Here is a 23,539-nt window from a genome sequence, read left to right on the forward strand (position 1 = left end):
TACTGTGCAGAGACTTGAGAAATGAAGGATGATGTTACTTGTTCTTTGTAAAACTGCCAGCACGACACTTACGAAAATTCCTTTGTACTTGTTTCAAATGTGCCATCACAGAGTCAAATTACTCAGGGGCAAAGTGATGCTATGAAGTGAATGTCTTAAAGTACAAAATGTACTGCACGTTAAGTGCATCAGAAGGTCTCAGAGACAGAAAATGTTCAATTAACCCAAAGATAAATGTCTCAAATATACGATTTTTTTTCTTGTCTTTGTTTGTTTCACTTGATGATTGCGGTGTTTGTGCCTCTTTCAGATCCTCCAACATCATCATGCGGTCCATGAGATCTCCTACATTGCCAAGGACACCACAGACCACCGAGCCTTTGGTTATGTTTGTGGAAAGGAAGGAAATCATCGTTTTGTGGCGATTAAAACTGCACAGTCGGTTAGTAACTTTGCATGTATTTAAATACAATACTGATGTAAACTGCATCCGGAAACTATTCTTTATGTTACAGCGTTTCCAAAATGGAGTTAATTAATTTGTTCCCTCAAAATTGTACTCACAACACCCCATAATGACAACATGAACAAAGGTTTTTGCCATTTTTGATTAGATTACTTAAAAAACAAAAAACAAAAAAACTAAGGAATCACGTGTACATCAGTATTCACACCTTTTGCTCAAAACGTTGTCGATGCACTTTTGGCAGCATTTACAGCCTCAAGTCTTCTTGAATATGATTCCACAAGCTTGGGCACCTATCTTTGGGCAGTTTTGTCCATTCCTCTTTGCACCACCTCTCAAGCTCCATCAGGTTGGATGGGGCGTGTCGGTGCACAGCCATTTTCAGATCTCTCCAGAGATGTTCAATCAGATTCAGGTCTGGGCTCTGGCTGGGCCACTCAAGGACATTCACAGAGTTGTCCTGTAGCCACTCCTTTGATATCTTTGCTGTGTCCTTAGGGTCATTGTCCTGCTGAAAGATGAACCGTCGCCCCAGTCTGAAGTCAAAAGCACTCTGGAGCAGGTTTTCATCCAGGATGTCTCTGTACATTGCTGCATTCATCTTTCCTTCATTCCTGACTAGTCACCCAATTCCTGCCGCTGAAAAACTTCCCCACAGCATGTGCGTGTTTTCCTCCCAACATGGTGCCTGGCATTCACACCAAAGAATTCAATCATTGTCTCATCAGACCAGAGAATTTTGTTTCTCATGGTCTGAGAGTCCTTCAGGTGCCTTTTGGCAAACTCCAGACGGGCTGCCATGAGCCTTTTACTAAGAAGTGGCTTCTGTCTGGCCACTCTACCATACAGGCCTGATTGCCAGATTGCTGCAGAGATGGTTGTACAACCCAAATTCCAATGACGTTGGGACATTGTGCAAAATGTAAGTAAAAACAGAATACAATCATCACAAATGCTCTTCAATCTATATTCTATTGAATACACCACAAAGACAAGATATTTAATGTTCAAACTGATAAACTTTATTGTTTTTGTGCAAATATTTGCTCATTTTGAAATGGATGCCTGCAACATGTTTCAAAAAAAGCTGGGACAGTGGTATGTTTACCACTGTGTTACATCACCTTTCCTTCTAACAACACTCAAGCGTTTGGGAACTGTGGACACTAATTGTTGAAGATTTGTAGGTGGAATTCTTTCCCATTCTTGCTTAATGTACGACTTCAGTTATTCAACAGTCCGGTGTCTCCATTGTCGTATTTTACGCTTCATACTGCGCCACACATTTTCAGTGGGCGACAGGTCTGGACTGCAGGCAGACCAGTCTAGTACCTGCACTCTTTTACTACTAAGCCACGCTGTTGTAACACGTGCAGAATATGGCTTGGCATTGTCTTGCTGAAATAAGCAGGGATGTCCCTGAAAAAGACATTGCTTGTATGGCAGCATGTGTTGCTCCAAAACCTGGATGTACCTTTCACTACAGATGTGTAAGTTGCCCATGCCATGGGCAACTTACACATCTGTAGTGGTATGGGCACTAACACACCCCATACCATCACAGATGTCAGCTTTTAAACTTTGCGCTGGTAACAGGCACATCGAAGTGGACACCATTCGATAAATTCGGCTGGTTTTCGGTGAAAATTTTAACGGCTGATGAGAGATTTTGGATTGTTTCTATCGCTGTAAGGACTTCCCACGGAACGGGACGTCGCACAGCGCTCCAAGACGACGTCGTCATCCTGTTTCAAGCTGAAAACCTCCAAATTTAAGCCTCTGTTGACCCAGGACGTCGTGAGAGAACAGAGAACTTTCAGAAGAGGTTGGAATCAGCAGTTTATCCGGACATTCCACTGTTAAAGGAGATTTTTTTTAATGAAAGACGTGCGGACGGATTGGCGCGTCGGCTCGCAGCTGGCGCGGCACGCCCACAACAGGAAAAACACCTCCGTTGGAAGCCATAAGGACAAGTTGGAACATGCCCTGCTGTTAAACAATTTCTCAGATACTCACTCAGCTGAAAGCCACCAAAAGCCGCCTGGATGTTACAAATGGTTATCAACACAGAGGTGTTTTTACTGTGGCGGGCGCGCCGCGCCGGCTGTGAGCCGACGTGCCAATCTGTCCGCACGTCTTTCATTAAAAAAAATCTCCTTTAACAGTGGAATGTCCGGATAAACTGCTGATTCCGACCTCTTCTGAAAGTTCTCTGTTCTCTCACGACGTCCAGGGTCAACAGAGGCTTAAATTTGGAGGTTTTCAGCTTGAAACAGGATGACGACGTCGCCTCGGAGCGCTGCGCGACGTCCCGCTCCGTGGGAAGTCCTTACAGCAATAGAAACAATCCAAAATCTCTCATCTGCCGTTAAAATTTACACCGAAAACCAGCCGAATTTATCAAATGGTGTCCACTCGGATGTGCCTCACAGTTTTTGAAAAGATTTTGATCAAGCACAGCGCCAGTCTCTCAGCAACTTCTCAGACAATGAAAATCTGACAAGGGGGCTGGACCACTCCTTCCACAAGGCGTGCTCACAGGCGAATGATATCACCGACAGGCGTGAAAAAAGTCACGCATGTGCACGAGGGTTCAAGCTTGGCTGATGTAATCATACGTGATTCAAATCCATATGGTTTTTAAAAAAATAATAAGGTCGGATACTTTTCTCACAGACCTCGTGTATATATATATATATATATATATATATATATATATATATATATATATATATATATATATATATATATATATATATATATATATATATATAGGGAGTGAGGCAAGGTACACCTTGGACAGGACGCCAGTCTGTCGCAGGGCCGCATATAGACAAACAAACACATTCACACCCACACACACACACCTACAGACAATTTAAAATTTCTAATCCATCTAAGATGTATGGTTTTGGATGTGGGAGGAAGCCGGAGCACCCGGAGAGAACACACGCAAACAGGGGGAGAACACGCAAACCTCATACAGAAAGGTCACAGGTGGGAAATAACTGTACATTATTGTGTTATTTATGAATGTTATATACAGGTTCTTGTGGTAATTTTGTTAAAGTTGTGCTGGAAATAATTGTTGTGTTAAATCTCAGATCAGTGCCATTCTTCACCATGAATGTGAATTGTTCCTGAGACCACAATATTCACCTGTTGTTGAGGGAGGCTGATGCCTTTTGTGGGTGTTTGGTGTCACCTCCTGTTGCAGTGTATGACATGTAAAAGTGTCATCCAATATTATGACATGACCTCACATGTTAAAATGTGGTCTTAAATATGGGCCAGTATAGTATTTAGTGCTTCTGTTTTTTAATTGGGAAATGTGTGCAGGTAATGTTTTGATTCATCAAAGTATGAACTACTCGACATTTAGATGTGTCCCTTTGTAACGTTCATCAAACACGTTGTGTTGTCTGGATTCTGTACGAGTGTTGGTGCCTCAAAGGGTTTTGCAGAAACACACACTTTCTCGTGCTGACTAGCCCTTTTGTACCTGATAGTATTTGTTGTTACTGTGTCTGTGTGCTTGGCTTGTTTAGTCTGGATGCAGCTGGCTCACTCTGTAGCCGTATTGATTTACCATAGTGAGTCGATGAGAATTTGAGCGTGTGTCACCGACTCTAATGGCATATCCATCCTCCCAGGGCCATGAACCGGAGCTCTTTGACTTTACACAAGTACACACAGTCACATAATACACACAACCAGACTCACAAAATAGATTCTCACCAACAGTGAGTCATGATACAAAAATTAGTGCAATGCTTCAGTTCTCATTAGTCAACGACCATGTGATTTTACCTGATTTGTACCTGAGCAAAGGTCAACACTATAATTTAATCTAGTTTTAGGATTTGGACGTCGTACTCAGATTTGTAGCTGTGGAGCCATCAGGGAAAGGTGTAATGGCATACTGTAGCTGTCTGAGATTGTTGAGATCCACATATATAAAAGGAAAAATGCACAACATATATATACCACTCTCACATTACGGCTGCAACTAAAGATTAGTTTTATATTCAATTATTTTAATGATTTTTTATTAATTGAATAGTCCTATGACGAGTTATTTATTTATTTATTTTTTAATTTTTATAATTATTTTTAGCCCCCCACCCCCGGTATGAAATATGAAGTCAGCATGTCCGTCCGTCCATTTTTGCTTGTTAGCGGAATAACTCAAGAACCAGTTGACCAGTTTCATTCATATTTAGCATAAGTGCGTATATGAGTGATTCCCTACACCAGTCGATTACAGTGACCTTGGGGTCAATTTCAATGTCACAATGACATATACAAGATATTGTCATTGCCGTCCTTGTTAGTGCGATATCTGAAGAACCAGTTGACCACTTTCATTCATATTTAGCATAAGTGTGTACATGGGTGATTCCCCCAACAGTTTCTATTTCTGATTGGTGGGGACTGGGGTGATATCTTATCTCCTGATGATGCTTGTTATTATTACTTAATAATTTATTTGGTTAAATTATCAATAAATAGTAGCCATAACTTCAGCGAGTAACTTAAACTTCAAATCTTACATCAAAGTATTTATTTCACAAATGAAATTTTTAACATATATATATATATATATATATATATATATATATATATATATATATATATATATATATATATATATATATAGATATATATAGATATATAGATATGAAAGATGAACTGTCGCCACAGTCTGAGGTCAAGAGCGCTCTGGAGCAGGTTTTCATCCAGGATGTCTCTGTACATTGCTGAATACTCTCCCAGTTTGTGCCGCTGAAAAACTTCCCCACAGCATGATGCTGCCACCACCATGATGTGCCTGGTTTCATCCAACATGATGCCTGGCATTCACGCCAAAGAGTTCAATCTTTGTTTCATCAGACCAGAGAATTTTGTTTCTCATGGTCTGAGAGTCCTTCAGGCGCCTTTTGGCAAACTCCAGGCGGCCTGCCATGAGCCTTTTACTAAGGAATTCTGAATTCTGTCTGAATGAAAATTCGACCCACATCCGTGAGGTGTCGATGTGCATTTGCGGCCGGCGGACAGTATTCTGAGCACAGTCTAAACAGTCAGGCACAGTTGTCCGGCCGCTTCATATGCTTTGCAGATGTTCAAAATATTTGTGGTGCAGTCAAAGTGGAAAAACTATCGAACGGCAGTCGATGTGCCATCTGGCCGGAGTCTGACTGCATTCTAAACAACTGGATGATGTGAAAATGGCATTAGTGACATTCTGATCACATTCAGGGGACATTCATCATGGTTCCGCCAAGGTGGAATGTCCCAAATGTGCCTGAATGCACCACGAGTGCACCTTGAGTGCTGCTGGATTATATCCTGCTGAACTGCAATCGAAGTTCGATTGCAGTTTGATTGCAGTCCGATTGCAGTTGGACGGCTTGTAAGTGCGTTCTTATTTTTCTTACTGCAATCTGGCAGCTATACAGACACTGTTACTGTGTTCCACCTACAGTTGTACCACGTTCGGAGGCTCATATGCATGGCACATGCACAGATCAGTTGGGGTGGGTTGGAGCGCACTCTGGGTATTCGGACGGCTGTCCTCCATAGTTCTTATCACCCCCAGATGTGGCACGAATCCTTAGTTTTTTTTACATTCTGCTTGACTCAGCTTGGCTCGTCCTCATTTGTACTAAGTATGATAGGAGTCTTAGTTTTACTTTGAACCCTTTTTTGAAAGACGGCACTATCTTGTGGGCTCTTGAAACCTCATTTCCCCATCACTTCCCAAGGATTCTCCATAGAGACCGAGTTTCGAAAATGTCCAGTTGTTGCCTTAGGTCATTGGTTATTGACCTAAGGCAATAAACAGTTAAACAGGAAGTTTCACAACCACAAAGGAAAACAAGAAGGACCGGGATTCTAAATACATGGACCTTTGCTCTGTTGCATAGGTGTTGGTATCACCAAACACCTCTGTCCAGTGACCTCATGACTTCATAAGCTCTTCCAAGGCATCTCTTCATCTCAAAGGCAGAGGAACCAGAGACATGCATGTCACTATTGAGATAACTGAATATCTCTACAGATTTGACGGGTTCACCACTTACAGACAGTAAAAGAGAGAAATATCAAATGCGTGAGATGAAAACCTTACGTACATTGTTATATTCACAGAGGATTTGACTGACAGATAGCCTTTGGGACTAACTATCAGATAAGCAGCATTATAAACCATTTACCCAAATGTGTCTGTCAGAAACTATACGTTACAGAGCAAATATTGTAGGAAGAAGACACGAAACACTGAAATCTAAGGATTTTACGTAAGGCATTGTTCAGTCTGTGAAGTGGGTGCACTTTGTAGCTTTAGTCAATAACTGATTAGATCTGAAACACCGCTGTACGACACAAATGTGAATTATCAAGCTGTTTTGTCGACAGTGTTATGGCTCACGACATCAAAGGCGTTACAAGACAAAGCAAGGTTGGAGTGTCTGAACCTGTGCGAGAGAAGCAGTACCGTGCATTGTAATTGTGCATATGAAGGAATAGTGGGTCACTGTGTTTCTGGTTTTATGTGCACGTCTGCCTCAGCCTGAATTTATATCCCAGTCAAAGACAGCAGTATTTGTTTTGTGATGCACAAGTTCAGGGGCTCAGTAAAGGCACTGCAGAGGTCATTGTAAAAACTATCACTGGCATCAAAGCTGGTTGAGTCAGATCTGATTCATATTCACCAGCGCACACTTCAAGGGTTGTTGAATGTCACAGTCGTCATACAAACAGCAGGGGGCAGTAAATCAGGCCAGGTCCGATCTGGAAACATATGTTGATGCTGCACGTCACTGCATTCGCCACACTGTACAACAACACAGGTCCTGGATTGCAACTTCCCAGTTAGACCACTGGTCCATCCTGACTTGAATGTAGCCTTCTGTCTGTCACAGCAGGGTGACGTGGGCACCACCCTACAGCCTTTCCCAAGTCACCTGGTGAAGCTGGTGGTTACAAAGAAACCTGCACACTCTTTGCCCTTTCTGGAGTCAGGTTGACACCTATGTTATACACTCAATCAATCAATCAATCAATCAATCAATCAATCAATCAATCAATCAATCAATCAATCAATCAATCAATCAATCAGTCAATCAATCAATCAGTCAGTCTATCTATCTATTGATCTATCTATCTAACTAGCTAGCTAGCTAGCTATATGTCTGTCTGTCTGTCTGTCTATGTTAAATAGTAAGTAAATTATTATTATTATTATTACTACTACTGCTACTTATAATAATAATAACGAACACATGATTTTCCAATATATACATGGCACTGGAATATGTTGCTGAACCTCCCAACAAGAATAAACTGACCTGTTGGGTTCTTGAACACAGAGGTTGACCAGTTTCTCAATACAAATGTTTAATCACAAATGATGTATCAACATACGCGTATAATACATGAGCTGGGGTGCGGGTAGTAATCTTGTGAACTTCCTCACGTGTCTAGTTTTCTTTTTGGCATGTAGTCACACATATATATGCACTTATCAACACCACTGGGTATTTTACCATAATCTCTGACTGAGGCTGTACTCAGCATTTATCGACCGCAGGTGTCTTTTAACAGTTGCTTAATGCACTCTTGTGTGTGTGCGTGTGTGTGTGTGTGTGTCCTAGGCTGAGCCCGTGATTCTTGACCTACGGGACTTGTTCCAGCTCATCTATGACATCAAACAGAGAGAGGAGTTGGAGAAGAAGGCCCAGAAAGACAAACAGTGTGAGCAGGCGGTCTACCAGGTACAGTTAGCAGCTATCTGTTAGCGGCTTTTATTTTATGTTCACCTGGGAACGTTCCATGAGCTTCCTGAGAGGCAAGTTCAGTAACTTTACAAAACATGAAAGCAAGAGGCTTACAGAGCGCCCACTTTCAGCTTTCGTTCTCTGTTCCATCTACTGAACATCTCCTCTTTAATTTTTCTTATCTTGCTCTCTCTCGTGGATGCTAAATGATTATCTGAATGCTGGGAATCTGTTCTGTACAACAGCGTTTTAGGGCCACATTGAGGTTTGTTTTATTTTAGACTTTGAGAATAAAGTCATCATTTTATGAGAAAAACTCATAATATGCGAATAAAGTCAAAATATTACGAAAATAAAGACGTAATTTTACGAGAGAAACTGCATCTCAAAATGAGATCTGTGGAGCACTTTGTTAAGTTGTACTTCAGTATAGGTATTACAAATAAGGAAAGGAAATATTTCATCTTTTGGCCTATCTGCACCACATTATCATCAGTATCAGAACTTTGACAATAATATGCAAGAAACTGTTTCAATTCTGGAGGAGGAACCACACAGACTTCACCTGTAGTTCCGGCGATCAGTAGTTCCCGAAATCATCTTTTTCATGAAGGAGGAAATGGCTGGAACTGGCAGTCTGCAGGGTAATCACTTCTCCTATAAATACAACTTTATTCTCATAATATTATGAGTTTATTCTCATAATATTATGAGTTTTTTTTCTCATAAAATTACAACTTTATTCTCCTAATATTACGACTTTATTCTCGTAGTAGTACAAGTTTTTTTTCTCATAAAATTACGACTTTATTCTCGTAATATTTTGACTTCATTCGCGTGATGTTATGAGTTTTTTTCTCATAAAGTTATGACTTTATTTTCGTAATAGTATGTTTTTTCTCATACAATTCCAACTTTATTCTCAGAATATTACAATTTTATTCTCGTAATATTTTGACTTCATTCACGTAATGTTATGAGTTGTTTTCTCATAAAATTATGACATTTTTTGTAATAGTACAAGTTTTTTTCCTCACAAAATTACGACTTTATTCTCGTAATATTTTTACTTTATTCTCGTAATGTTATGAGTTTTTTCTCACAAAATTCTGACTTTATTCTTGTAATATTATGAGTTTTTACTCATAAAATTATGACTTTATTCTCGTAATAGTACAAGTTTTTTTCTCGAAAAATTAAGACTTTATGCTCATAATATTACAGCTTTATTCTCATAATATTTTGACTTAATTCGTGTAATATTATGAGTTTTTTTTCTCATACAATTACGACATTATTTTCATAATAGTACAAGTTTTTTCTCATAAAATTCTGAATTTATTCTTGGAATATTACAATTTTATTCTCATAATATTTTGACTTCATTCACGTAATATTATGAGTTGTTTTCTCATAAAATGATAACTTTATTTTTGTAATAGTACAAGTTTTTTCTCATAAAATTTCAACTTTATTCTTGGAATATTACGACTTTATTCTCGCAATATTTTTACTTTATTCTCGTAGTGTTATGAGTTTTTTCTCACAAAATTCTGACTTTATTCTTGTAATATTATGAGTTTTTACTCATAAAATTATGACTTTATTCTCGTTATATATTGACCTTATTCTCAGAATGTTATGTTTATTTCTCATGAAATTATGACTTTTTCTCGTAATATTATGACTTTATTTTCGAAGCTTAAAAAACAACTCAGTGTTGCCCTAAAATCCCGTCGTAGCTATTTCCTCCTCTGCTTTCTGTCAACACTTCCTGCTTCACTGACCTATTGGTCTCTCTGTCTCTTTCTTCTCCTATCTGCTTTTTTTCCTTTTGTGATCTCTCTCCGTCTCTCTCTTACCGCAACCCAACTGCAGACGATACTGGAGGAGGACCTGGAGGATCCGGTCTACCAGGTAACTTCCTCACCAATCAGATCGCTGCTGTCACCCGCTGCATTCTGTCAGCTTGCTCCTCTCTGTGTGCACTGTGGGGGACGCTCCCTGTCTGGTTACCATGTGGCACCACACAAATGGATGCCAACATATGTGGATGTGGAGTCATATCATATCTGTGTCGTCGTGTGTCTGTGTGCATATCTACCAGTTGGCGTGCATGATTAGCTCAAAGACGTATTGGATTTCATAGCTGCTGTGGGAAGATTTGTTGCTTGAATTCTCCTCCCTGTGTCACCGGGATCTATTCTTCAGCTGCTTTTTTAATGAGACCTTATCGACAGAGCTGTTTGACTAATCACCTCTGCAATTTCCACACTTTGCTTTCGATTTCTTTACCTGCCAATTTCTCTTTTACTTCTTGTTTTCTTCTCCCTCCCCTGTGCTGCTGATGTTGTAGTACATTGTGTTTGAAGCGGGACACGAGCCCATCCGTGACCAATCAGAAGAAAGCATTTATCAGGTACTCACAGGCTTGTCTTCTTCGCTTGTGTTTAACTTGTATCATCACTGTGGTTAGGCCACGCTGTGAAATCCTAATCACTTTTTGAGAAAACTTCTTGTTGGTCTTCAAGACATTTCACCACTCATCCATGAGACATGTTCAGATGAGTGGTGAAGTCCAGCTGCTGCAGAGTAAATCAATCAATCAATCAATCTATCTATCTATCTATCTATCTATCTATCTATCTATCTATCTATCTATCTATCTATCTATCTATCTATCTATCTATCTATCTATCTATCTATCTATCTATCTATCTATCTATCTATCTATCTATCTATCTATCTATCTATCTATCTATCTATCTATCTATCTATCTATCTATCTATCTATCTATCTATCTCACTGAAAAAAGACAATAGTTGAACCAGTTTAAATGAATTGTTTCAGTTGGTAACACCTGAATGAATTAAGTTGTTTGAACTTAAGTTTGTAAGTTAGAGTTGATCTAACTTATTAACTTAAGTTCAAACAATTTAATTCATTCATGTGTTACCAATTGAAACAACTTTTTAAGCTGGTTCTTTTTTCAGTGTATCTGTCTGTCTATTTATCTGTCTTGGAACATTTTGGGGGCACCGGGGTTTGTATTAATGGGAATTTGCTGTACATACAAGTTAAACCAGCATTATTATTATTGTTTTGTCTGCCAAGGATATGATAAAATCATCATTGTTTATTTATTTATCTGTCTGCCTATTAGCAGGATTACGTCAAAACGGCTGCATGGATTTTGACAAAGGTTTCACCACAGATAGGTGTTAGGCACTGGAAGACTCCGTTAAATTTTGGAAGTGATCCGGATTCAGATTCTGTATCAAGATTTCAAGGATTTGAAGGATTACGTAAAAATTAGTTCACGATTCTCACCAAATTTGCACCACAGATAGATATTAGGGCATGGACAACTCCATTGAATTTTGGAAGTGACCCGGATCTGGATTGGTGGACGTCAGAAATCTTGGATTACTCTTGTTATTATTATTATTATTGTTGTTGTTGTTGTTGTTGTTGTTGTTAATAATAATAATAATAATAATAATAATAATAATGCATTATTGATTGATTAATTAAGGAATGGTGAGAATAAATGCCAAATTTTTAATAATTATTATTTTATCAGGTGATGAGTTAATGTAACACAAATTCATTTAGTTAATTTCACTCAATTAAAATGATTTTCACAACTTGAGCTCTCTGAGTTAACTAAATTTGAATGTTCATGGCAATTGTTTTTCCTAAAACTATCTGAGTTGAACTAATTTATCAGGCTTGACATGGTGCCGGTCTTTACAGTAGCTGTGTCTGCTCGGAAAAATTTGTTGATTTTTCTATTTTTTAAATCCTAAAAATACACAGAAAACTGAAGCGAGACCGAATGAAAGAATACAGTAAATACAAGAAGCCAGCACTCCCTGGAGCACTGTGAAATTTAAGCTGCCGACCCCCGGGAGTGGAGTCGATTTGTGGGTGCACTCCTCTGAGGCACAGCAAGACCTCCGTGGGATGAAACGGGGGTGGGTACAGCGTGCGTGGAGGGGATGTGGAGGTTATTCCTGGCCTGTGTGGATGTCAGGCTCCCCCTCTTTTTCGCTCTATCTCCTTCCTTTCCTTTTTTCCTCCCGAGGAGATGAAAGAAAGCAAGGAAAAGAAAGATTAATCACCAGCCTCTCATTTCATCTTTAAATAAAATGGATTCTAAATATGCGCCAACGCGTGTGCGGGCGTACGCAAGCACGGAGAGGGAAAGGCGCCCTCCCCTGCACGCGCGCGTCAGGCGTATGAAACGTGAGTCTCAGGCAGCCTCCAGCCACAGAGGAGCTAATGTATGAATAAAAATGTCTGCTTCTGGAAATAATATGTGAAAGAAGTAAACAAGGCACCGAGAGGAGAAAGAACGGGACAGGCTGTGTGAGACCGATGGTTTTCATTAATGTTGTTTTCATGATTTACAGCACAATCTGATGAAGATTAGAAATTTTCTTCATCATAATACGGCCGTCTCAAAGTGTAGAAGAGAAAGGGGGTGTAGAATTGCGCACATATGAACATCCCGCTATCAGCGCTAAATGCTCATTGTCTCGTTCCACACGCTGTCAAAGGTGTCTGCCTGTGTGACACAGACATATTACGTGTCTCCATGTGTGTGACACTGAGTTATTACATGTCTAGGAGTGTGATAAGGTGCCTTATTCATCCTTTGTTAGAGCGAGCAGTCACTAGGCTAATGATTAGCCTCGTAGATTAGCTTTCACTCTGCAGATTTTAATTCTGATTATCGCCACATGTATTTGTAAGGATCCAGGTCTCAGCGTCTTGTGTTAGCATCCAATCAATCACATTGTTTAAGTAATCTGGAGGTAACACGATTTCTGGGGCACTCACTGACTTGATCGGCCGGTTGTGTAGGTTCCCACCAGTCAGCAGAAGGAAGGGGTCTATGACGTCCCAAAGCGACACCCAGTGAGTGACCGTGCACATGCAGGTGTCCCCCGCCGCCCCCTAGCCTGCCTCCCCCCTCTCAGACAAACCTCTCAGCTGTCCCCGGTTTACCCACCACACCCTTGAAGAGCTTCGTAATGCTGTAATTTTGCAGGGATTCTGCTGCCTGTTAATACTGTGACCCAATGTGCCTGTGATTTTATTTTCCTCTCTGAGAGGTTTGCTGGGATCCAGTGCTCTGTGCTGTGTGCTGTGCTACTGTTCTGCTTGCGATGTTATTGTGGCAGCTGATCGTCTCGATGTACTCCATGGTGCCTGCTCCCTGTGGATAACTCAGTCAGTGTGTGTAAGAGTGTGTCACGCTGAGTTCTGTCTGTGCTGTGACTGCATGCCATGTTAGGTTGATGACGCATGTTTGGTGTTGCAGTGAATCCAATTTCAACATGCATGACCATATCCCACGCCGTGTGGAATGAGCATTTTGTTATTGCTACAGTTTTTCCTTTCAGGGGCTATAAATTAGCAGTGAATGGCCAAATATAAAATCTTTCTCAAAAAAGCTAATTTATTTGTCTTTGCTCTACATTAACCCGCTGAGGTCAATGGATGAGCACAGGCATCCAACTCTGTTTTTTTATGTTCTTGTTAATAAATCAGCAATGAAATGTCACAGAGACTTCATTCAACTGCTTCCTGAAACTGAAGAGTGTCACCTATAGTTTAAATCCCTGTTCTCTATTATCTTTGCCTCACAGCCAATCCCAGAACCTGGATAATGTCACATAGATCTGCCTCTCTCTCTCTGCCTGGCACTACAACAGGCTCATTCAGAACATAGTGTTTCTCTGTTCAGGAGTCAGACTCATTCACACTGCCACTAAACCCTCATAAATGCTTAAAAAAACAATGGTCCTGTCAACCTGAAGATGCTGGGCATTTTATGTGAGGGACTTTCCACACAGATATTTATGGACATCAAATTGTTTTTATTTTACATTTATTTACAATGATGTGCAATTTTCTTCATATGACACCATTTTTGTGACCCAAAGACTTTGGTGAACCCATATCTAGCAGCAGAACTGTTCATTCACATATATAAAGATGTATTTTCAAGAGTGATTTGAGGAATTTTCTAAAACTGCATTTCATTTTTTTTTAGATTTAGAACCAAAATATTTATCCCTACAGCGTTCTACACAAATATGTGACACATATATTCTTAAAGATGAGATTTTTGTAAACATGCAACATATTGCCATTACAATAAAAAGACCTTAAAATGGGAATTACTGAACGTATGGTAAAATCTAAGAAGAATGCCCAAGACCACAGAGGGTTAAAGACATGTTGAGTTGGTATTCCAAAAAAAGTTCCTTTATGTTTTGCGGAACTAAATAGACTATATACGAGGTCTGTGAGAAAAATATCTGACCTTATTATTTTTTTAAAAAACCATATGGATTTGAATCACGTGTGATTACATCAGCCAAGCTTGAACCCTCGTGCGCATGCGTGAGTTTTTTCACGCCTGTCGGTGCCGTCATTCGCCTGTGAGCACGCCTTGTGGAAGGAGTGGTCCAGTTCCCTTGTCGGATTTTCATTGTCTGAGAAGTTGCTGAGAGACTGGCGCTGTGCTTGATCAAAATCTTTTCAAGAACTGTGAGGCACATCCGAGTGGAGACCATTCGAGAAATTCAGCTGGTTTTCGGTGTAAATTTTAACGGCTGATGAGAGATTTTGGATTGTTTCTATTGCTGTAAGGACTTCCCACGGAGCGGGACGTCGCGCAGCGCTCCAAGGCGATGTCGTCATCCTGTTTCAAGCTGAAAACCTCCAAATTTAAGCCTCTGTTGACCCAGGATGTCGTGAGAGAACAGAGAACTTTCAGAAGAGGTCAGAATCAGCAGTTTATCCGGACATTCCACTGTTAAAAGAGATTTTTTTAATGAAAGACGTGCAGACGGTTAGGTGGGTCAGCTCGCACCTGGCGCGGCGCGCCCGCCACAGGACAAACACCTCCGTTGGAAGCCTTAAGGACAAGTTGGAAAATGCCCTGCTGTTAAACAATTTCTCAGATACTCACTCAACTGAAAGCCACCAAAAGCCGCCTGGATTTTACAAATGGATATCAACACAGAGGTGTTTTTCCTGTGGCGGGCGCGCCGCGCCGGCTGTGGGTCGACACGCTAATCCGTCCGCACGTCTTTCATTAAAAAAATCTCCTTTAACAGTGGAATGTCCGGATAAACTGCTGATTCCGACCTCTTCTGAAAGTTCTCTGTTCTCTCACGACGTCCTGGGTCAACAGAGGCTTAAATTTGGAGGTTTTCAGCTTGAAACAGGATGACGACGTCACCCTCGGAGCGCTGCGCGACGTCCCGCTCCGTGGGAAGTCCTTACAGCGATAGAAACATCCAAAATCTCTCATCAGCCGTTAAAATTTACACGAAAACCAGCTGAATTTCTCGAATGGTCTCCACTCGGATGTGCCTTCACAGTTCTTGAAAAGATTTTGATCAAGCACAGCGCCAGTCTCTCAGCAACTTCTCAGACAATGAAAATCCGACAAGGGGCTGGACCACTCCTTCCACAAGGCATGCTCACAGGCGAATTACGTCACCGACAGGCGTGAAAAAACTCACGCATGCGCACAAGGGTTCAAGCTTGGCTGATGTAATCACATGTGATTCAAATCCATATAGTTTAAAAAAAAAATAAAACTGTCGGTTTCTTTTCTAATAGACCTCGTAGAGTTAAATCAGTGCTGTGATGTGTTTTAAGTCAAGTTGTTTTTCAGTCATCTCAGTTATCTCTGAGCACAAATGTAGAAAGTTAGAAGACAGTCCAGCTTTTCATTGAAGACATCCAGCTTTTTCACTGCAGCCAGACACTCCTCCAGATTTACGATATGAGAGACCTTACCCACATAACCAGGCACATACATGACATAATTATTATTAGTATTGCTATTGGCTACGTATAATCTGACCAAGGCAGCCGATCGGCTCTGTGTAAGCTCGATCCCTTCAGATCTCAGAAGCTAAGCAGTGCGGGACCTATTTAGTGCTTGGATGGGAGACCTCTTTGGAACACCAGCGGCTGTGTGTGTTTCTCCAGTTAAAACTGGAGTTGCGTCAGGAAGGGCATCCAGCATAAAACTTGTGCCAACTACCAACGTGGATCTGGCTGTATCCGCTGTGGTGACCCCGAACACAAAACTGGAGGAGCCTGTTGTGTGTGGGCCGCTGAAGAGGAGGTACTGCTGGCCCATCACCACCAGAGGGCGCCCTGCCTGGAGTGCGGGCTCCAGGCACCAGAGGGGCGCCGCCGCCTGATGAGAGCAGCCAGGGTTGACAGCCTGTCACCCATATACTGGACACAGCTGACTTCACTCAGTACGGAGGTATATCAGCAGGACAGCGTCTCCACCTCAGTGCCGAGATATCACCTTGAGTTTCAGGTAATCACCTCTGCAACATATATCTGTGTTCAGATAAGTACTCACCTTTCCTGCTTCAGTGTGACAAGAGGTGGAGGCGGCTTTGCCCCTCTCATCTACCGGGTGCGGTCGCATCCCACCCTGTGTGTTTGTGTTCTTTCCCGCCAGCAGTACCAGGGATCCGACGAGCGGAGGCAGTGGCCACCTGGGAATTCGGGACTTGGCGGTTTCCAGTACTTCTGGTTTCGGTGGCAGAGGAGATCTGGGTGGTTTCCGGTTTCAATAGGACGGACGTCTCCTACCTTCGGCCTGCCCACAAGACACCAGCAGATTTCGGCTTACATCTCCAATTGCTAATTGTTGTATCAGTTGTGCTATTTTCACAACAGTAAACTTGTTCTTACTTTTCTCCATTGTCCGTTCATTGCGCCCCCTGTTGTGGGTCCGTGTACCTACACTTTCACAACAGAGCCAAATAGACAACAGTAATCTGACCAAGAGCTACAACATAGACAGAATTACAGTGGACCTATGACAAAACCTAGGGGTACCCCATATTTTATTGTAGAAGCCTTACGTGTGGTACATCATAAAGAACACACTGCAATTGACCTGACAGGTAAGACCTCAGTAATGAAAGTACCTAATCACAAATGTCAAAATAAATTTCAGTTTGTTCCAGCAAAATGCATTAATAAACTCTCTTAGAGGCTGCACTTAGATCCAACAATAGCAACACCAATGTGGAATTAGCATCCATAACCAGAAATAAATCTTTCACCATTAGTGAGTGTAGTCTCTGTGGAAAAATGTGCCCAAACCGCTGACTACAAAGGCTGAAAACATCATTTCCCCAACAAATATGTAAGGAAATTGCTGAGCAACTATTTTTACAAGACCTGAGAGAAAAAAATGTCAATTTGGAATGTCCTGAAATGAAAGAAACCAAATTGTGTACCGAGCAAGAAATACCAGATGGGTTGTCCAACAATCAATGACATTACCAATGAACTACAGAAAGCAGGGTTGAAGATATCACGATTCACCATTCGTATACTTTGGGAGGACAAATATCAAGGTCTGCAAAATTAACAGAGAAATGCAGCCAAATTATTTGAGTGAAAGGCAATGGCACGCAATATGCTAACAACTCAAAAAAGGATTTTATCAGGAGGAAAGTGATGAAGATTTGCAACTGGCCAAGTCAATCATCAGACCCAAAAGGGCAACTCCAGCAATTTCAAACTGGGCCCTATTTGTAGACGTTTTGGGGGTTTTACTTGGAAAATACAACACTAAACATTATCATGGGCTAAACAGCTACACAGTGTAAGTGTGTGGGCCAAGCTAAAAACCTCAATATGACTGTTTTCAGCCCTGCTGAATATGCAAAATAAATAAATAAATAAAAATAAAAATAATAATTTCAAGTGTCTGGAAGCATGAAGAGGATCCCTGGAGGTATACTGTTGATGTGCAGGTTTTACTTCAGTAAATGTAGAAAAACATTTTAAAATGATTAATTTGACAGGGAGTAGTTTACCTTGCTTACCCAAATATGGATGGTCATCATATTCACATGGCTCATCTGTACATTCACAGTCGTCTAAATATTCAGCCATGACTTTATGAATAGACTTGACAACTTTAGCTTCATTGGTAAATAACACAGATGAGCACCTCATCAACAGTCGACTCCGCGATGGGTGGTGTGCCAATCCGAAAAAAGACTAAGGTAATTCGCCACCTGTATAATCAGTCATTTTCCAAAGTTTCTTTACATTTGCTGAAGTTAATATGAACACATTTACCTTAAAGTGGATATGACACTTAAAGACAACATAGTCTTATTACATGTAACAAAGGTTATATAATTCAGTCAACCTAAGCATTTTGGGAAGATGGATGCGGTTCTCCCGTTATATACAACATTGAACGTCCCGCCACTGAAAAATGTGCACGCCCCGTGACCAGCTTCCCGCTGAGCACCAAGCCTGAAATATGTCACTACGTGTACACCGTATCAGCTTGCGCGCCTGGCGGCCGTTGTTTACACTTTTTTAACAGCATAAACTTTGATTAAACACAGCTCTCAGTGACTTGTTTGTCGATATACCTGACCAGTGTGTCGCAGCATGTTGCACAAACACAAGGGCAAAAGGTTTTAGCCTTTTCAAGTCCTGACAGGTTGATTGAAAGCCGCGATGTTGTGCGATGCACGAAATGTCCGGTTACCGCTCCCTCCGCTCGCACACACGCATTTGCTCCCAATAAAATAAAATTTCAACCCCGAATAACATGTTCACAATAATCTTGAAATGGTCAAGGAACTTGTAAAAATATCAGTACAATACGTAGTAAACATGGCGGTGGCATGTTCACTGTTGTTTTCGGCAATCTTTTTTGAAACTTTCGTTGTTTATTTCCTATTCTTTCGTGAAAATAATGTAACTAAACACAGATGAATGCAATGCCATGCACTCGAAAACGGCAAAAACCCGAAAGTAATGACGGTGGTCCGCAAGTAATAGCTACACTGTTGTGGCTCCGGAACAGTAACAAAGGCAGTAAACAGACGCTGGAATTGAAAATGCTATAATTAGAGTGTTATAAACAGCAGCAACAAAAATCAAAGCCTCCCTTACCATTCCGTATTCTGCAGCCTTTCAAAATCCATCGGAATTGGCACGTCTCTTGCCTCTGCTTCGGCTCCGCCATAAGCTCCATCTGCATTATTTTCCAGAATGCTCCTGGTTTGAATGTTCATCCAAAAGATACGGCTCGAATCTGTAGGGTCTAATCACTGCTGCAACATCCTCAGGATCTCAGTCAGTCTCAATTTCCTCACAGAAATAATCCACACTTGAAGAGTCAGAAAAGTTCTCGATCTCATCACTGTCCATGCTGAGGTCTATCTGTTCCTGTTGTCAATCGAACAGACAAAGACGGGACTCTCCACGCTGTGACATCACTGCATCACGTGTCCGCCGATGGAATGCGCTTTCCAAGAAACACACTTTTGAGAAGCTGTACAAACTTTATTTCTCAGTGATAATGATTAAAACTACTTTCAACTTACTATACTGTATGTATATTTTGATATTTATATGTTTTACCTCATTTTTTAGGTGTCATATCCACTTTAAGTTGGATTCTCTCCAAGCACCTCTGCAACTCTTCCCACTAAACATTAGACATCTTATTGATATGCAGATCGTGTCTATATTGCGTTTGTAGGGTCCATAGAACATCCAACAGATGTCTAATGTTTAGTGGGTTTGTTCATTCATTTTCTGAATCATTTCTGTTGTTCCATTTGTGTGACACGGGGTTTGGAGGCTATTCCGGCAGCCAGTGGGTGAGAGGTGGGGTACACCGCTAATCTATCACAGGGCCAACATGCATTGATAGACAAACTCATTCACACGCTCACTCACATAGCCTGCATGTCTGCATAACCAGGTCGGAAGCGAACCCAAGACCTCACTGTGAGGCAACTGTGCTAACCACTAAGGCAATCATTTCTGCTGCTCTTCATGCCCTTTTGCTGGTTCAGTGGTAATAGGAACCAGGTTTTCTGCTTGTTTCATAGTCCCTGATAGTTTTACCCCGGTTCTTATTGTAATACTGTTCCTTACAAAGTACAAAGTCAAACTATTTCTCAGATTAAATTATTCAAAATCAAGGTGAAAAAACAGGTCTGGATTCTGATGAACTTCTTTCTTGCAGGAGATCCATTCGTTCAGAACCCTGACCAAAGGACTGAAACAATTTATTTAAAACACATCATGGGCGTGACAAAAGGCAAATCTCATTTTGCAAATCCTTCCCTTACTGGTCTCCCATGGGCATAGAGGGAGATCTGGACCCCTGCCGAAAACCACGCAATGGCGGGACATATTGTAACTTATGCTGTAACTTGAATTTCTTTGTTCCAAGTTCCAACTGGTTCAAACCAGTTCCACATGCACATTTATGCACATAGCAAACTAAAAATATACCAAACTAAAAGTATAACCATTTAAGTAAAGTACATAACACCAAAAGAAATAGCAAAGAAAACAAATAACAAAATAACAAATATAAACACACAGATATGTCTAACACCCCTTACATGGAATAGCTGTTGAGTCCTTCACATTATAGCCTTCTAAGTCAATACTGGACGGATTCATTTTTATCCCAACTGAAAAGATGAACCTACAAACCTCTACAAAGAGAACCCAGGTTGAAAAATCCCCTTTGAGCCAAACCAAACATGCATTCCACCTCCTCATGGGAAGATTGAACATCTCCAAACCAAACAAAAAACACCTGAAAGAGGCCAATATAAAGTCTGGACAAGCAGGACAAAAGTAGAAACCAACAATTTGGTGATGTCATAGAGTCGCAGGTTTGATGCTGTTATTGAAAGGAAGAGATATGGTATACAAATAATGAATGTTTGTGTTCAATGGTACGAATATTTCATGAGGCGAAAGCTGGAAAATACCATTCAACAAGGCCTCGTTGAATGGCATGTTCCAGCTTTTGCCTCATCAAATATTCATACCATTGAACTCATAAACATTCATTATTTGTTTTATATAACGGCTAAAATAGATCCTTGTCATTTGATATTTTATTAATTTAAAAACAACAGAAAAGGGACTTACATTTTGGTGTTCCACTGTTGCTAAAGTCCAAGTTGTGACATGTAGTCCGGTGATGCAGTGCACTGACTTTGGACTTCCATAAAAAAAAGACTTTGTGTAGTTCCTCAGTCCAGCTAAAAATCATGTCAGCTTTTCATCTGAACAGCTCTTCATGCATCCAGACAGCTTACACTGGAGTGGATTGGGTGTGTGTGTGTGTGTGTGTGTGTGTGTGTGTGTGTGTGTGTGTGTGTGTGTGTGTGTGTGTGTGTGTGTGTGTGTGTGTGTGTGTGTGTGTGCGTGCATGTGTGTGTGCATGCATGTGTTACAAGAATTAGCACCATCAGTTAGCTCAATCAAAACGCTTGTGTCGTTGTCCCATGCATGTGTGCGTGCATGTGCTAACACAACCGAGTCTGCACTTGTGCATACGTGTACTGCAAAAAAAAGACTGTGCACATCCTCAGTGCAGTAAAAAAAGAAAAGAAATTAGTCCAGCTTTTCATTCTATCTTCCTGCTAACAGCCTACAGAAAGCACAGTGGATTTATTTTATATATATGTGTGTGTGTGTGTGTGTGTGTGTGTGTGTGTGTGTGTGTGTGTGTGTGTGTGTGTGTGTGTGTGTGTGTGTGTGTGTGTGTGCGCGCGTGCAGAGTGCAATGGTACCAAATGTATGGAACCAAATTTGCACTCTAAATGGAACCAAACTGCACTCTAAATGCAATGCGACACAAATGGGATGAATAATCCCTCATGTGACATACAAAGCACCAATCAAATGACAAGGATCCACTCAGCCATTACATAAAACCAAATGTTACATTCTTGACCGTAAGGATTACCCGTCCCAGTAGTTTTGCTTTCCTCAAACTTGTGTGATGTGCTATGAAAAGTGGCCGTGTTCATTGCCGATTAGCACGCTGAGGTGTAAATACCACAAAATACGAGGTCTGTTAGAAAAGTATCCGACCTTTTTATTTTTTTCAAAAACCATATGGATTTGAATCACGTGTGATTGCGTCAGACAAGCTTGAACCCTCGTGCGCATGCGTGAGTTTTTCCACGCCTGTCGGTTGCGTCATTCGCCTGTGAACAGGCTTTGAGTGAGCACTGGTCCACCCCCTCGGCGGATTTTCATTGTCAGGAAATGGCCGAATGATTTGGGCTTTTTTTTCCATCAGAATTTTTTCAGAAACTGTGAGAGACCTCCAGGTGGACACCGTTCGGAAAATTAATATGGCTTTCAGGGACGATTTTATGGGGATTACACAGATTAAGGAGTGATCCAGATGGTTTAAAGACTGCCCACAACTGCTGAGAGTGCGGCGCGCTCCCAGCCCCCATCGACAGGCTGACACCCCGCTGGAACAACCAGATCATTTCCAACATGAAGGCTTTGTTGATCCGGGACCTCATCTGACTTTCACAAAAAGGCAGAAGATGTGGACATCAGCACTTTTTCGGTACATTCCACCGTTACAGGAGTTTTTATCATGGAAAGAAAAGCGGAGGGACGCGCCACGGAGCCGTTCATTACGCGGGACAAAACCACCTCGGTGTTGGTCTCACAGGACGGCTTAAAGGTGGATTTCAGATGGATTCCAGTTGCTTTTCAGTCGTGTGATTATCCGACTGTGATTGTGCATGAGCTGGACCTGCCCCAACATGTCCTGGAAGGCTTCATCACGGCGTTGCTTTGCGCCATGCAGCTCCACCGCGATGCGCGGAATTCCTCCGCACGTCTGTCTCAATGTGCCGAAAAAATGCTGATGTCCACTCTTTTCACAATTCCTTTGCTAGTCAGACGACATACCGGATCAAGACAGCGTCCAGTTTAGAAATGAACGGCACATTCCACTGTTACAGGAGTTTTTGTCATGGAAAGAGGAGCGGAGGGACGCGCCACGGAACCGTACTTTACGCGGGACAAAACCACCTCGGTGTTGGTCTCACAGGACGGCTTAAAGGTGGATTTCAGATGGCTGTCGGTTGCTTTTCAGTCGTGTGATTATCCGATTGTGATTGTGCATGAGCTGGACCTGCCCCAACATGTCCTGGAAGGCTTCATCACGGCGTTGCTTTGCGCCGAGCGGCTGCACCGCGACGCACGGTGGAGCAGCTTCTCTTTCCATGACAAAAACTCCTGTAACAGTGGAATGTGCCGTTCATTTCTAAACTGGACGCTGTCTTGATCCGGTATATCGTCTGACTAGCACAGGAATTGTGAAAAGACGTGGACATCAGCATTTTTTCGGCACATTGAGACAGACGTGCGGAAGAATTCCGCGCGTCGCGGTGGAGCTGCATGGCGCAA

The 23,539-nt window shown here is 41.5% G+C and overlaps 1 protein-coding gene across 8 annotated transcripts in view; it reads left to right on the forward strand.

Moving 5' to 3' along the window:
• The window catches only part of dab1a (DAB adaptor protein 1a), a 929,000-nt gene that overhangs the window by 848,984 nt on the left and 56,477 nt on the right, over positions 1 to 23,539 (forward strand). For 4 of the 8 annotated variants that reach the window (XR_004563183.1, XM_034180437.1, XM_034180436.1 and 1 more), the window contains 5 exons: positions 311 to 442; positions 8,122 to 8,241; positions 10,123 to 10,161; positions 10,601 to 10,663; positions 13,115 to 13,168. Coding sequence is in view for 7 of the 8 variants with exons in the window: in XM_034180437.1 (XP_034036328.1) it covers positions 311 to 442; positions 8,122 to 8,241; positions 10,123 to 10,161; positions 10,601 to 10,663; positions 13,115 to 13,168 (408 nt within the window). In the remaining variant the exon portion in view is untranslated. The remainder of the gene's footprint in view (positions 1 to 310; positions 443 to 8,121; positions 8,242 to 10,122; positions 10,162 to 10,600; positions 10,664 to 13,114; positions 13,169 to 23,539) is intronic. The other 4 variants (XM_034180438.1, XM_034180441.1, XM_034180440.1 and 1 more) reach the window with 2 other exon arrangements.

The sequence above is a fragment of the Thalassophryne amazonica genome, chromosome 10 (genome assembly GCF_902500255.1).
Source record: "Thalassophryne amazonica chromosome 10, fThaAma1.1, whole genome shotgun sequence".
Lineage (NCBI taxonomy): Eukaryota > Metazoa > Chordata > Actinopteri > Batrachoidiformes > Batrachoididae > Thalassophryne > Thalassophryne amazonica.